The 14,249-nt window shown below is 37.2% G+C and overlaps 1 protein-coding gene across 5 annotated transcripts in view; it reads right to left on the reverse strand.

Moving 5' to 3' along the window:
• Positions 1-313: 313 nt before the first annotated feature.
• Nrg3 (neuregulin 3) overlaps positions 314-14,249 on the reverse strand; it is a 1,026,038-nt gene continuing 1,012,102 nt past the window's right edge. For 3 of the 5 annotated variants that reach the window (XM_078038995.1, XM_078038991.1, XM_078038986.1), the window contains 3 exons: positions 11,556-11,726; positions 6,419-6,490; positions 314-6,180 (listed from right to left, as the gene is read on the reverse strand). In XM_078038995.1, the coding sequence (XP_077895121.1) occupies positions 5,673-6,180; positions 6,419-6,490; positions 11,556-11,726 (751 nt within the window). In that variant the 3' untranslated portion in view covers positions 314-5,672. The remainder of the gene's footprint in view (positions 6,181-6,418; positions 6,491-11,555; positions 11,727-14,249) is intronic. The other 2 variants (XM_078038998.1, XM_078038996.1) reach the window with 1 other exon arrangement.

The following is a 14,249-nucleotide window of genomic DNA, read 5'->3' on the forward strand; positions in this document are numbered from 1 at the left end:
AGCTTTAACCACTGTACTTTCTTGCTATATGCTTTTCCTATGAAATACACCTGAATCCAAGGCCTCCTGTGTCATTACGTTTACCATACATTGGGTGCTATGTACTATGTGTAATTTTTAAGCCCTTATTTCCAAAAATATGGCATCAACATAGAGAGTAGAATGTTGTATTAGTGGTTCATCAGAACTTCTAAGTACATTAAAAACAAGTATAAAGAGTATGCCCCCTTAATTTGCTTTTTCACTTTACTAGATAGAATCCTTATAATTTAGAAACACACACAATTGAAATTTACTGGCTTTGATTCAAGTATTTTAACATTTCACATTGTTTTATTGAAGACTAAGAAAAAATTCAGACTTTGGGATCTTGACCAAGACAAATTATATATGGAAGAATCAATGCTTGTCAGGATGATACTGAAAGAGCATATTGATCTGTCAAAAACAACAATTACAATCAAAATTATATTAACAAGTAAACCCTGCATTTTTTGGTCTGTTTTGCCCCCTAAATTAGGATTACTTTCAATCATAAATGGGAAAGTGTCCCCAGACAAATTATTCATTAATATTTGGAAAGTGTTTTTAAAAAGTTTATGATGCAAATAGTTCAGAATATCAATAATGTTTTATTTATTCATGAGAATCTATGTACTGCTTCTATGAACAGAGAACATCTTCAAGGTCTCATGCCTTCTTTGGAGAGCCCCTTGCTCTGTCTTTGATAAACATTGTTTCTTGAAAGAAAAAAAAAAAAGCTGAGGCAATTGACCTTATATCCTCAAGCTTTGGAATTGGATATTTTTCTTAGCCATACCTTCTTTATTACCCATCTGAGGTACATTTACCTTAACAATAACCACAAAACAATCCCGTATATTTCTCCATGGAATTTCAGTGTACCAAGAAAACTTTCAGTTTTTGCTATAGAGTGATATACAGTATCCAGCTATTTCTGAGGCTCAGTGAGATAGACTTATAGCCATTAATCTTTTAAAGGGTTGTAATGAAATGATTGGCAAGTTGACTAGTAAAGTCGGGGTTAGAAAGACTGGATAAAAGGGTATATTCAATTTGGAAGGGAAATCAAAGATGAACTAGATCATCCACCTTATTTGACAGATAAGGTCATGAAGTTTCTCTTATGTATAGATAAGTTAGAAGCTTTCACAAAGACAACTTTCAATATAAAGATTTTCTAATTCATTTTCAACAATAAGAGGTTGTTTCTTATCACACAGTTCTTTCATAGGCAACAATACACGTGCAATCAATACAGGTATTCATGACAAACATCAAAGTACTAGAAGCCGCTCTCTATTTCATCAAGATGGTATCTGGGCACCCTGCTGTTTTTGCTGGGGCGCCTAAGATTGACACTTGGTACTCCCTCCTTGCCCCCACACATGCTCTGTCCTTACTAGAGTTCAGTGGGCACCAGAAGTCAAAGACAGCTGTTGAGGCATCGTGAGGAGAAGTTATGGTTAATTTTGTTTAAACAAAAAAATACATGAGACCATTAGACACTGTAGAGAGAGCAATCATTTACACCTGTCATTTAATTTTCATTTCTGAGAGAATCTAGCAGAGATTTTTATTCTAAAGTCTTGTGAATTTTCCAACCCAGGGGTATTTTTGCTTGTATAAGAAAGAGAAGGAAATGAAAAATGCCTGTGTGATCAAAATATTGCCAAGTTGTCTGATTGCTAAATGCTTTGATTTCATTGGCATTCTATGAGGCAATCGGTTTGCCAAATTAAGCAAAAGACAAAGCTACCAAAGTAATTAAGCACTCTAATATACAGATATGTGTTGTGTGTGTGGTCACAGTAGGAAACACATTATTAAGAGAATCATGTAAGTCTTAAGGAAAGAATTTCTTCCTTTACCCTCAGTATTTCTTTAAAAGGGAAAGAAAGAAATGGAAGAGATAAAGCTTGTTTAAAGGCTTCATTTTCCAGGGCATATTGAGATGCATTTAAAATTGAGAACAGCCCAGAAACCTTGTGCTGATCTTGCCTGAATTTCTGGAGATGAGAGTACAAACACAGTGTAGACGTGCTATTCATTGAAAACACTGTACTGAATTTATACAATTGAATAATAATAAAAAAGTATTCTTTATATATAAAATGTTTCCCAGATACCAAAAGATCAAATAAAAATCCCACCCCTCCTGCTGTGTTCCTAGGTATACTACATTCTCATTGAGAAATATTTCATAGCACTTATCTCAGGTTTACAGGGCTGGAATCAAAGGGATCACTACCCCCACCACGCACACATACACTTAGGGAGTAATGGTTTCCTTATAGCACCATATGGCAGGATAGCTGTTGAATGATGGCTGCATACATCAAACACATCCTGGTGGAGACCTGGTTACTGGAAGCCTTACCCACGCTTGCCAGTGCCTGTCAAGTTGTAGCTGCCATTCATTCCAGAAGCCAATGGGCATTTTGAAGACTTGCCCTTCCGTTCTCTTTTTGGTAGGTCTGATGTGTTGTCATGATCAAAACAGATTAATTTTGAATTTCTATATAGGCAGCACTCTTCAGAAACCCTTGCTATTGCTACTTAACCTAAAGTATATCATTGGAGATGTGGTAAATTGAACAAGCATTTAGTCTTTAACCTATAGCAAGGTAGATATTGGACCAGAGTGTGAAATATGGAATATTTAGTGTTCATAGATAATTGAGAAGAAAAATTTATAATTCTCCAACATCGTTTCTAGTATTTCTTATTAGCACAAAATTGGTCATATTTTGAACAACAGCATTCTACAATAGTCACTGGCAATTTAGTGTCATAGAAGCTTTATAAAAAAAAAAGACATCAGAAAATGGTTCAAAGTAAAAAATGGTGACAATCACCAGTTATGAATATACAGCCTATTTTATTACAAATTTCCAAATATCTATTCACATAATAAAGGCAAGGAAAATGAAGCAAAAATCAAGTCTCTTATAGAAATAAGCACTTCTCTGTAGGCACACGAGCTTGAAGGGACAAAGTACTCATGGCTCCAAGTATATGCCATGTTAGATTGACTTTCAAAGTCTGATGTTATCACTACTTGTCAACTGATGCTCAAAGATGTGCATATCTAGACGTGGACCCTTTGCACAGGAGCTTCATATTCCCAAAGGAGACAAATGAGAACCAGAAGTAATCATTAATATTCGTGGTTTTATGGAAGATTTTGTCTAGACTATTCTAGGCAGTTACTATACTTCTAAACTTTACATCATACTGCCAGTGGACTATCTGATACTCATGCTCCTTAGAATGCACAAGGAAGTGGGTTATGTTATAATCAGAGTATATGGTTCTACCTCATTTTGTAAAATAAGATATTAGAACAAGACTTGAGTCTTACTGACAATATTAATTTTTTTCCCAGTGTAAATAATAACTTCATTGAGTCATAGAGTACATACCTACCCTACTGATTAGGTGAATTCTGAATTGATCCTTTGGATAAGCAACAGAGAATATTTTAGAAGAATAAAACAAAAACCAAGAACGAGGTTAATGTCTTCAGACTTGTGAGGCCCTCCAGTCCATTTGATAACTGTGTTCAATTTCAACATAATAGGTATATAGAATATCCAATATGGTATCAAGATCTCTTCCTAAAATTTTCCCAAAGATAAAGTATTTTTAAATGTCAGTGATCTAGACTTTAAAAATTTTTGATTTTCAAAAATTCTGACATTACCTCTGTTTTCAAAACAACAGAACTTTAATGGGACAACTAATAAAAGACACATGACCTTTTGTTAAAGTGTGTTTCTACCAAAGTGTTTTCAACATTTGAGACCTTGACTTTCTGCTAAGCAGTTTTGATTTTTTTTAAAAAAGTTTTCTTTTGCCTAGATGGCTTTATGTCTGTTATTAACGAATGTTCACAAAGAGCAATTTTCAATGTATTTTCAACAGAAACAATTTAACCTGAAACACGAATTGTATATTTTCACTAATCAATTCACAGGTAGTTACATTTGCCTTTCCATGGATTGTGATTTATCCACAAAGAAATTTTAACCCAGGTTTTCCCAAACTGCAGTAAAAGAAATCTTTTATATACTTTCAAATACTGTGCCTTTTTATTTAAAACAGTGTAAACATAACAACTCAACACCACCAATAATTGGAAAAAGACTGGGTATGTGAACACTAATTTCTTTGAATGCCCCATGAAAGTAAGGGAAAATAAAACAGACAAATCTTCAGGAGAGGTTTCAGTTCACCTTAGCAGTGGTAAAAATATTGCTTTATTCCAAATAAACATACAACACAATTTCCTGTTCTTTTGGGGGCTTTTTGTGAACTGAATAGTCTGGGCTTTGTAATTTCAGAGATTTATTCTTTCCATATTAACCACTGAAGCCAATGACTTGGTCCACACATAGTAGACTTGCTATGAAATCAATAGCAATGAGGATGAAGAGAACAAAAATGGTAGCTGTCAATTAGATAACTAGCTTGGGTAAATAATTGAGGTATGATTCAAAATAAACACACATCCTCCATTAATCACTTTGTGATACTGATATTCTCAATAAGCCAATAATTGCTCCTTTCAAAAGTATTCACATCAGAAAATGGTCTAGACATTGTCAAGAGGTTATAGGACCCCACCATGCAAGTGATCTTGATTTAAGAACTCACTAACTGAACTTTATATTTAATTAATAACTTTCAAGTGAACAGATCTAAGAGGGAAATTTTTTTCTGAATATTAGATTCCCTGATGTTTCAGAACAAATTTTTAGCAAGCTTAATACACACACACACACACACACACATGCACACACATACGCACGATGAACATGTGCACACAGCATGTGTGCTGGAGGGAGCAAGCCCACACCTCACACGCTCGCTCACACACGTGCACACAGGCGCGCACACACACAGAAATGCTCTTTCAGAGCTTCTAAACAATCTCCAAGAAAAACATTTCTATTAGCATGATTTCAGTGACACGACATTGTGACTTTCTTTTTTTGTCTCTAATAATTTCCATACCTCCCTCTGAGTGTTTTCAAATTTCAGAGGAGGATGGCACATGAGAGTAGCTAAGATTGCCCCAATTACTCCCTCCATCACCTGTCTTCCTTTCCATTTCAGTCATTGTGCCATTCTTCAGCAAATCAAATACAAAACACTATGTGGCTTGATGTGACAAAACCTGTGATGAGGGTGTTCAGTGAATGGAAATTTAGGGGTTGGAACTGGCAAGCCAAAAGGCAAGGGCCACCTGCTCATGGGCACATCCACCCTCAGGATACAGCTTGTCTCTTTGAAACCAGGTTAACTACCAGTGTTTTTTGTTTTTTTCTTGAGGACACTGGCACTGTGGACTGAGGGTCTGAATCGCCCACATTTTCCTAAAAGCCAAAGAGAACATTGTTAGGACTAACTGAAATTGGATTCAGAATTCTACCCAAAAGCTTTAGTGGTAAGCTTTATCCCTCCTGAAACATTTCTTTCCCTTTAAAAAAATATTTTGTTAAAAAACACTATGATATGAGGGCGATAGACTATTTGGTTTCTTCTAAGTAGATGCTCTTAAATTAATGCATATAAATAATTTGTATTTAATTTCCTCTCTTTCCTGTTGAGCAAAGCATAGAATGCACAGATTGTTACATCTCGAGTCACTTGGTCAATGTGGAGTCTCTTTGTGTTTCATTTCTTAAGACAAATTGTGCCTCGCGTTCTGATTTGGCCGTGGGACTCAGGGGGAGAAAGGCTGTGTTTTCGCTCGCACTATCCTCGGTCTCTACGCTGGCCAGTTCGTAGTCTTCTGACCGTCTGGCATCAGTCAGAATTCGGATTTGTTCCTGGACAGTCTCTAGCAATATTTTCACTTCTTGTTGTTCTGCTAAAAGACAATCGCTGACTGGAATACTCACGTTGACGATGTCAGCAGAATAAGAGTTTTTGCACCATTTGATGCTTTTGACTTCAGAAATCCCTGGCATTTGCATGCAGGTTTCTTCTAGACCCACTGAAGGGATGATGGGCACAGAACTGGCCCTTGTGGATGAATATCCCACCAGGTCCTTTTGATCCAAGCTATTAAAATAGGGGTTGGTTTCTCTTGAAGGCAGTTGCATATTTATTGATGCATTTTGTTGGGTTTTTAAACCATTGGATGAATACCTGAGAAAGAAACAAAGTATCACACATCCTGCTTTCTGCTATCTTTAGAGCAATAGTCAATCCACAAAGAACTTTTCACATGCACCACCTCACTGAACTCTCACAGCAACCCCAGAGACGGATAATATGCTCCCAGTTAAACAGAGAAGTAAACTGAAGCTCAGGTCGCTGAAGTGACTTGCCCAAGGTCACACAGAAAATAAGTGACAGACTGAGACTCAAACCCAGATCTTCTTACTTTAAGTCCAGGGGTCTTTCAACACACCACAGCTGTATAGGCAGGTGGGGTATAGTCTTCCTGACCTCTATCCTAGAATACAAAGTAAATGGGGATTGAGCAGGTAAGTGTGGCCTTTCCATAGTGACAAACAGGAAACCCATAATGGCATTACCCTACTCCATCAAATCGACCACCCTCTCGGCCCTGGCTTAGTCCAGTAGACGTGTTGTGGCCACCCTAGTTGGAGGCAAGTGGGAAGCCCCACATCAAGCATAGGTATTGTGGTCCTGAGTTTTATTGCTTTACCACTGATTTTAGAATATATGAATCCAGTTAACAGCATACTACCTTTAAGAACTACCTCGCTAGCCCCTTACCGAGTCTGAAGTTGGGAAGAGGAGCACACAATTTTTCTGCCTGCTTAGGGATCAATATAAGGTGGCTTCACAGGGGCTCCTACCAGTTGAGCAGCTTTCTTTGTGTAGTTTCTAGAATTAGGTAATTCAATGGTGCGTGGCGACAACTTGTCAAGAATGCCAGCATGCCATTCCAAGTAATTTGAATATGCCAGAATGTGACTAGGTTCACGGATGGTGATTTTTTTTTTTTTCCTCCTCTGAGCTCTCCAATGCCAGAAAGTAGGAGAGGTATATCACAGATTTATTTTTAAAAATATGTGATTTGGGAACTTTAACAGATTTTATTCTGTTTCTTAGTGATTTGTCTTGAACATTAGACACGTTGAGTTATATTTTAGTGTTAATCTCCTTATTATACATTTCATTTCCTTGTCTTACATTATTGTGTAATAAAATCATGTTTATACAAGTAAAGAATAATTGCAAGAGAACATGTTGCATCTAAATAGATGTCCTTCTTGTAAGGTCACAATGGGAGCAATTTCAAGGTATGCCTTTCTGCCAAATTCTAAGCAAAGGTACAGAACAGATTTAGATCTTTGTAGTCCAAACTTTTCTTACTGTGCATCGAATAGAGTTGGCAATCACCAAGTCTTGATCTAACACAAGAATACAGGAACAAATCTTCAAGTAAATACTCCCTTCATATCCCAGCTAATATTCATTTTCAAATATAATAACAATAGCTAACACTTGCATGGGGTCACTTTCCTCATTAACTGAAAAAAGGTTGTTTGATTTTATTATTATTCTGTAATCGATAAGCAAACTATCCTAAAAGATACTTAAATGAATTGTCCCCAATTCTATCATTAGTAAGATTTAATAAGAGACAGTAGAAAGAATTAGTCTTATTCTGATTGTTACTATCAAAGCTAGAAACTCTTGCCAAATGGACATCCTGAGGTAACTCAGAATACCTTATTTATTTGGATTATAGAATCTTTACTCAAGCAAACTGCATAGCTGTGTATAAAGAACTTCTCTGGAAGATCCTACTACTTTCTCTTCAGTGTAATATGACTAAAAATCAGTCTGAAGGTTCTGCTCCATGAATTTCAAGAGTGAGGGGACAAATCTCAGGCTCTTGTAGTTTGTCCTTGGAACCAACCTGTTATCTCATGACTATATAGATAATCTGCCTATCAGACTCACTAATGAAACAGAGCCAGGAAGTATAACTAAAAAAACTGTTCTCTACATCAAAATCAGCAGGGTATATCAGCAGTTTGGAAACTACTAAGTTGACCGTGATAGTGTTTATATCTATGCATAGGAATTTGCAGCTATCTGTAAAAGCACCAAATTAATATTGTAGGTGATGTTTTAAACAAGTAAACAATGTGGCACATTTTAGTACAAAGGCCATTAAAACCACACATGAAGCATTCTCCTAATATACCTGAGACCTGAAGGAAGGACTCAGATGAGAAAGAGGAAATGCAGTTTACCACTATGTGATTTCCCAAATTAGCTATTGGACATATGCCTGGCAATAACTGAAGCCTAAAACGTTACCAGAACATGAAGATGGGCTTTAAACAATGAGAACTCTCCAAGACGTAATTTAATTTTGGATTAGACAGGATTTAATTCCCCAATGCTATTACATGCACTGAATCTCAGACAAATGGTAGTCTCGTTTTGTTTTTCCTCATCAACTAAAACAGGAGGGGACTGGGAATGTGGATCAGTGATAAAGCATGAACTTGGTCTACACCAGGCCTTTGGTTCAAACTTTAGCATCAAAAAAAAAAAGTTATAGTAATTTGAGGGACCATGTTGGAGCAGGGGGTGCAGTACTCTGAGTGTCCTAGCAGAAGTTGAAGTGAGAGCTTAATTTCTAGAAGTGGTCCTGACTTACAAGATAATATAGAACTTGATTATCTTGAGTCAACCTTTTTCTGGCTTGGTTCATGAGCCTGTTGTTCATTGACTTTTACAACAGTTTACACTATCCTTCCTCCAATTCCTCAACAAAGAAATCACAGATGCATTTTGTCTGTAAATATTATTCAAAGCATCCTTCTGAAGAAGAAAAATTCCAACAATTAATTTTTTGGTTCCCAGTAATTCAGGGGTCAGGCCAAGGGATCTGCTTGACTAGGTGACTTTAAGACCAAGTTCTAGGGTAGTATGACATTTTAGAATGGATTGACTAAATTGAAGAAATCTACACTTTCCCTGGAACCATACAATTAGGTATTCTATTAACATACCACCCATAAATGTGGCTTTCTTTACATCCCTTTCCTGGTTTAGTCAGACCAGAATTCAATCTAGGCTCATTCACAAGGGACTATGGATGCCACCCAGAGCTAGCCATTTAAACTCTACTATCCTTACAGTGTTCATTTATAAAATTCCTAGGGTATAACTGAAATGTATCAAGTTGCTAGCTGGCTGTAGAATGAGCACCATATATGTTGGATCCCACCTACTTTTAGGATATGAATCTGACTTTTGTGATTCTATTTCTTCTTTCCTATGGACTATGAGCTTATGAGTGAGTTGCTTGGCATAACCCAATACAAAGCTCTATGAAAACCTCATCTGTGGCACCCGTGGCTCAATCAGAAAAAAAAAGAGGCCTCAATCATCTCTTCTTAACCTCCACTCTTGCTCCCTGATACACTAAAATAGGTGCTGGGTTCAAGTTGGACTAAAGTTCTTGCCAAGAAAAGAAGCCACACACTGGGAGGCTAACTAGCAGACAGTGACTTGTTGCTAAACAAGCAGCAGAGGTTTGAGGGCTCTTGCAAATTTATTCACATATCCTGCCCTCTATCCCTGGCTCAGGCCAGATTTGAAGAGGGCCTTTAGCTGTGAAATTCTATTACCAATCCTATTTCTAGTCTAGAGAGAGACAGTCAGTCCCCTGGGAGTAGAAAATAGCTGTTTTTAAGAACTGGGAATGAGATTGCTCCCTGAGATTCATTGTGCTGAGCACACAGTGGCTTACACTTAGAGCCACCATTTATCAACATTGGGTGCAGATCACACACAGGAAAAATACACGTGGCCAGACAGCTGTAAAGAATATTCCCAACCAATGGAGACTGAACCAAAACAAAATCACCACTGTGAGTCTCCCAAGAGGTAAAAGACACAGCACTGCCTGAACGTGCAGTGGGAATGTCTGAGCCCTGGAAGTTATGCAAACATATGGTCCGGGCCTAGCATAGGCTCGGAGCATCCTCATACCCGGACCATGTGGAGTGAAAGACTGTATGGTCTGGGTTTCCTATCCACTCCCCAAAATCTGTGAAGTTGAATAAGGGAAAAAAAATCATTTTCATTCTAACATTCACTCTAAATGGGGAAAAAGTGTAAGAGTGTGTGTGTGTGCATACACATATACTTCCGAAAGACATAATGTTTCATCAATACTTTAATAAATCACTAATTATCTGCTATAATAATGCTAAATGTAAGCCCCTGTTTCAGAGAGAAGGACAAGAGAAATGTGTACTACTTCTTGACTAGCATTATACATTTTGGACAACTGGGCTGTTATGTTGAATTTGCAACTGTCACCCTAAATCTGTACCAAATGCATTTTACAGTCCGTTTGGAATTGCTTCAAAATTACAAAATGTAGCCACAGGCTATTTGTGTCCTATCTTTTAGTCTTCTTAAAGAAATCTATTGCAGAACTTTGTCATACAGGGCACCACTGTATCTATCGCATACCCAGAAGGAAAGAGAAAGCTAAGGCTCTGTGCTGGACCTCCCACCTGATTTGATCTTTAGCTTAAACTCCCTGGCCTAGCTCGTTCAAGATGAACAATTTAGAACCTGACTTTGAGTGAGGGAACTGAGGCCTGTAATTTCTTATTCCATTGCTCTTGAAATCGGTAATCACAGAAGTTGTACCGGTGCTTATTGTCATTGTCATAATGTTATCATTGTGTGTCAGGTATAAGTTAGTTACACACATTTTAAAACAAAATCTTACAAGCCCCAGGGGGCTTAAGTTCAAATGAGAAATTTTTTTTATCATCTGAGCTTGAGTTTCAAGTTCACATAAGCAGTAAGGGACAAGGGTATGATTTGAATTCTAGTCAGTTTAAATAAGGGCTGCCATGTTTGGTTGAATGGTTGATGCCAACTAGTATGTGATGGCTAAAATTCACTCCACTCACTATGCCTTGAGCCCCTTGAGAGTCTGTGTCCACCAGAGAAAGGGGCGCCTTTGGCACTGTAAGGAGCAGCAGCCATGATGTCACAAAGCCCATCCTTCCATCCCTGTACCATGAATAATTAAGAGAGATGAGTTTCATAGTTGTGCTGTGACTTTGAACTTGTTCACATTGACCTAAATTCTCCATTTAAGAATGCCAGATAAGATTTTACATATTTTATCTATTACATTCATATATTTTATACATATTTATGTTCTTATGTAATATAGGTTATTGATTGGAAAAAAAATGCTTAATTTTCTAAATTACTGATGGTTACTTTATTCCTCCTAAGAAATCTTATTTTTATGAAACACAAATTTTCAGTTGTTTTAGAAACTATGACATACTGCGCAGATCTCTACACTTATTTTTTAACATTTCCTTATACCTATTTTCCATCATACCTATTCTTTTAAATTGGTTCAACCTTGTGAAACAAAGACAAAAGTAAGTATAAATAGCCAGTTAATGAAGAAACCCGGTAACATGTAGCTCAAAGCTATAGCGCTCATGACATCTTCCCTAAATTCCATTGCTTTTAAGACGTACCCTTGGCAAGGTATTGTATCCTGGTCTGGGATCCTTGATTCTTCGAGTTGCTGATATGCTGGTCCCACGATTCCACCCAGCCTACTTCTGGGTGAGGGGGGTGTCCTCCTGAAGGCATTCCTATGAAGCATCCCACTCCTTTGCCCTGGACTACAGCAAGAGGAGAGACTCCTGCAGGATTGAAAGCGGGAAAAGAAACCAACAAACCAAAGAGATCATAGCAATAACCTCCAGGCAACTTCTCAAACATTGTATTTGTACCCTGTTTTCTCAAAGTTCTAGGCCATAAGCCGTCCATGACGATAGAAATGTGCTTGGTTGAGATCAGGAGTTGCTCAATTCATAGAAACTCAAAGACAAGTTCCTTTCTCTCTGACTTCCCAGTTTAGAGGCCTACTGACTGAAATAATCCCAGCTTTCCTGCCAGAAATAAGAGGTAGGCTTAAATTCTCAAGGTTCATATTCCCCCCTACCTTGGTTATATAAGACATAGTAGCTGTGTCTCTGGAATAAAAGAAGCCCTTATTAGATACAAGAATTAAATATAGAAAATTCACAAGGGATTTATGAAGAAATTTTCACTTCTAAGTGATAGAATAAACAAACCTGACTTTAATTGGCATTCTTTCCTTAATATCCATGTTAAATTCTCAGTTAAGATTCCCAGATTTTCATTAGTCTTGAGAAACTATTTTTGCATCTGCTCTTATTGAATGTCTGATTAGATATTCCATTTGATGCATATCCAAATAATCATGTTTATAGCTATATAAATGAGGTAGATCAGAGGCCTGAACAATATGAGAACACCATATCTAGTTTACATAAAACAAAAGAACTAGATTGTATAAAAAAAAAAATTCAATTGCTAGCCAGGCACAGTTGTATGGTCTTGTAATGTCAGCTACTTAGGAAACTGAGAATCACAAGTTTGAGGTCAGCCTGGGCAACTTACACCCTACGTCAAAATACAATTTAAAAAGGGCTAGAGATATCACTTACATGTCTAGCATGTGTGAGACCCTGGATCCTTTCCTCAGTTTGCACCCTCAAAACAGTACTTGCTGATTTGACTCATTACTTATTCCACACAGATTCCCATCTCCACCCCCTGAATTGACCCTACTTAGACTAGTAAGGAGAACTGAGTTCATTCTTTGTTTGAACTCAACAATTAGCATCTCATGAAATGCCTACAAATGAACAAAGAATTTTGTGGATCCATGTTACATCTGAAAATATCAATTCAACCATATAAACAAAGATGAAAAATATCCACAAAATTTCAATAAGCCTATCAAGTCCTAAAAGGGAGAGGCCCTCCAAAGGAATTTTACCATATCACTAAATTGTTTGGTTTCTGTCATTTTTTCCCATCAATATTACATTTATTTCTACTTGATAAATGTCAACATATGACCAAAATTTTCATTTTTATATTTGAGTGCTAGTAACCACTTTTCTGGTTTTGGCAAGATAACTGATTGAACTATATAGAACTTCTTCAATTTAGGCAGACACCAGATCATAACCAGCAAAATGACTATGCTTTTATTTTTATATTCTTTGTATGCTGAGTGCTAAAATTCTTCCCAACAAGTGGTGTATAATTAGGTCTCTAAGAAGTTCTCTATTAGAAACTATGGTTCCCCTCCCTACTTCTAGCTATCATGCCCTGGGAATTAAAGAGTCTGTCAGGTATGGGAATCTAGGTGCTAGAGTGTACTATGTCTAAGTATAAAATCTCAGGTCTGAACCTTACTAGGAGCATGATACTGGAATTGAGACTAGTATCAGACTTGGAGGGAAATAAATGCTATTTTAATTTTAGCAAAGTAAGGTTGTAGAATTTAGAGTGTATAGCCTATATTTGAAAGGGGGGAAATAGAGACTATTGTCCTTACCACTGCTAACAAGGGGAAGCTATTATCTCTCTCTCTCTTGTTCCTTGGCCCTTCAGTCAGGAGAGTAAGGATAAGACCATCTGGCAGAGTCTGTGGGCCCCAGAAGACAGGTTGCTCAGGCTACCAAGGAAGGAAGGGGAAGAGATGCCACCACCTTACCATTTCCCATTGAGCCAAGAGAAGCCAGGGGACAAAACAGCCTGTAGCTCTTCTGGTACACAGGGGTGGGAGTAGGGAGCAGCAAAAGGAAGGTATCAGTATTGTGCTTATTTTTTTTCATGGGATCAGAGTGGAAGCTAAAATATATGCAAATATTTAATGTGGAGCCTGGCAAATAGTAGATGCTCAAAAGAAAGTTTTCGTCTTGTTCTTCTGCCATTCTCCTAATCACTGAAAGTCCTGGAGTCATGTCACCATAGAAAACCTATATATGTGCTTTCTTTGAGCAAGTTAGATTGTCAAAATGTGCAATAAGGATGGCATGGTAGATTTTTTTTTAAACAGGTGGGAATTTTTGGACTAAACATTAGAAATAATGGCTTTGTTTCACAAATAAGTTATCCAAATGAGCTATATTTTTAGTGCACAAAAAGAAATTAATTATTCATATAGCTTGGTAAACTGTCACAACAGCAAAATCTACCCATATGAGGAAGTAATCCATCTTAAAAATAATAGTCTGCATCTACTGGTCAATCAGCTATTCAGGATGTTATGGAACAGTTTGTGGGATAAATAAATCAGTGACCAGGTTATCAATCATGAAAATGTTTAAGTCTATTGCATGTTT

The sequence above is a fragment of the Ictidomys tridecemlineatus genome, chromosome 1 (genome assembly GCF_052094955.1).
Source record: "Ictidomys tridecemlineatus isolate mIctTri1 chromosome 1, mIctTri1.hap1, whole genome shotgun sequence".
Classification (NCBI taxonomy): domain Eukaryota; kingdom Metazoa; phylum Chordata; class Mammalia; order Rodentia; family Sciuridae; genus Ictidomys; species Ictidomys tridecemlineatus.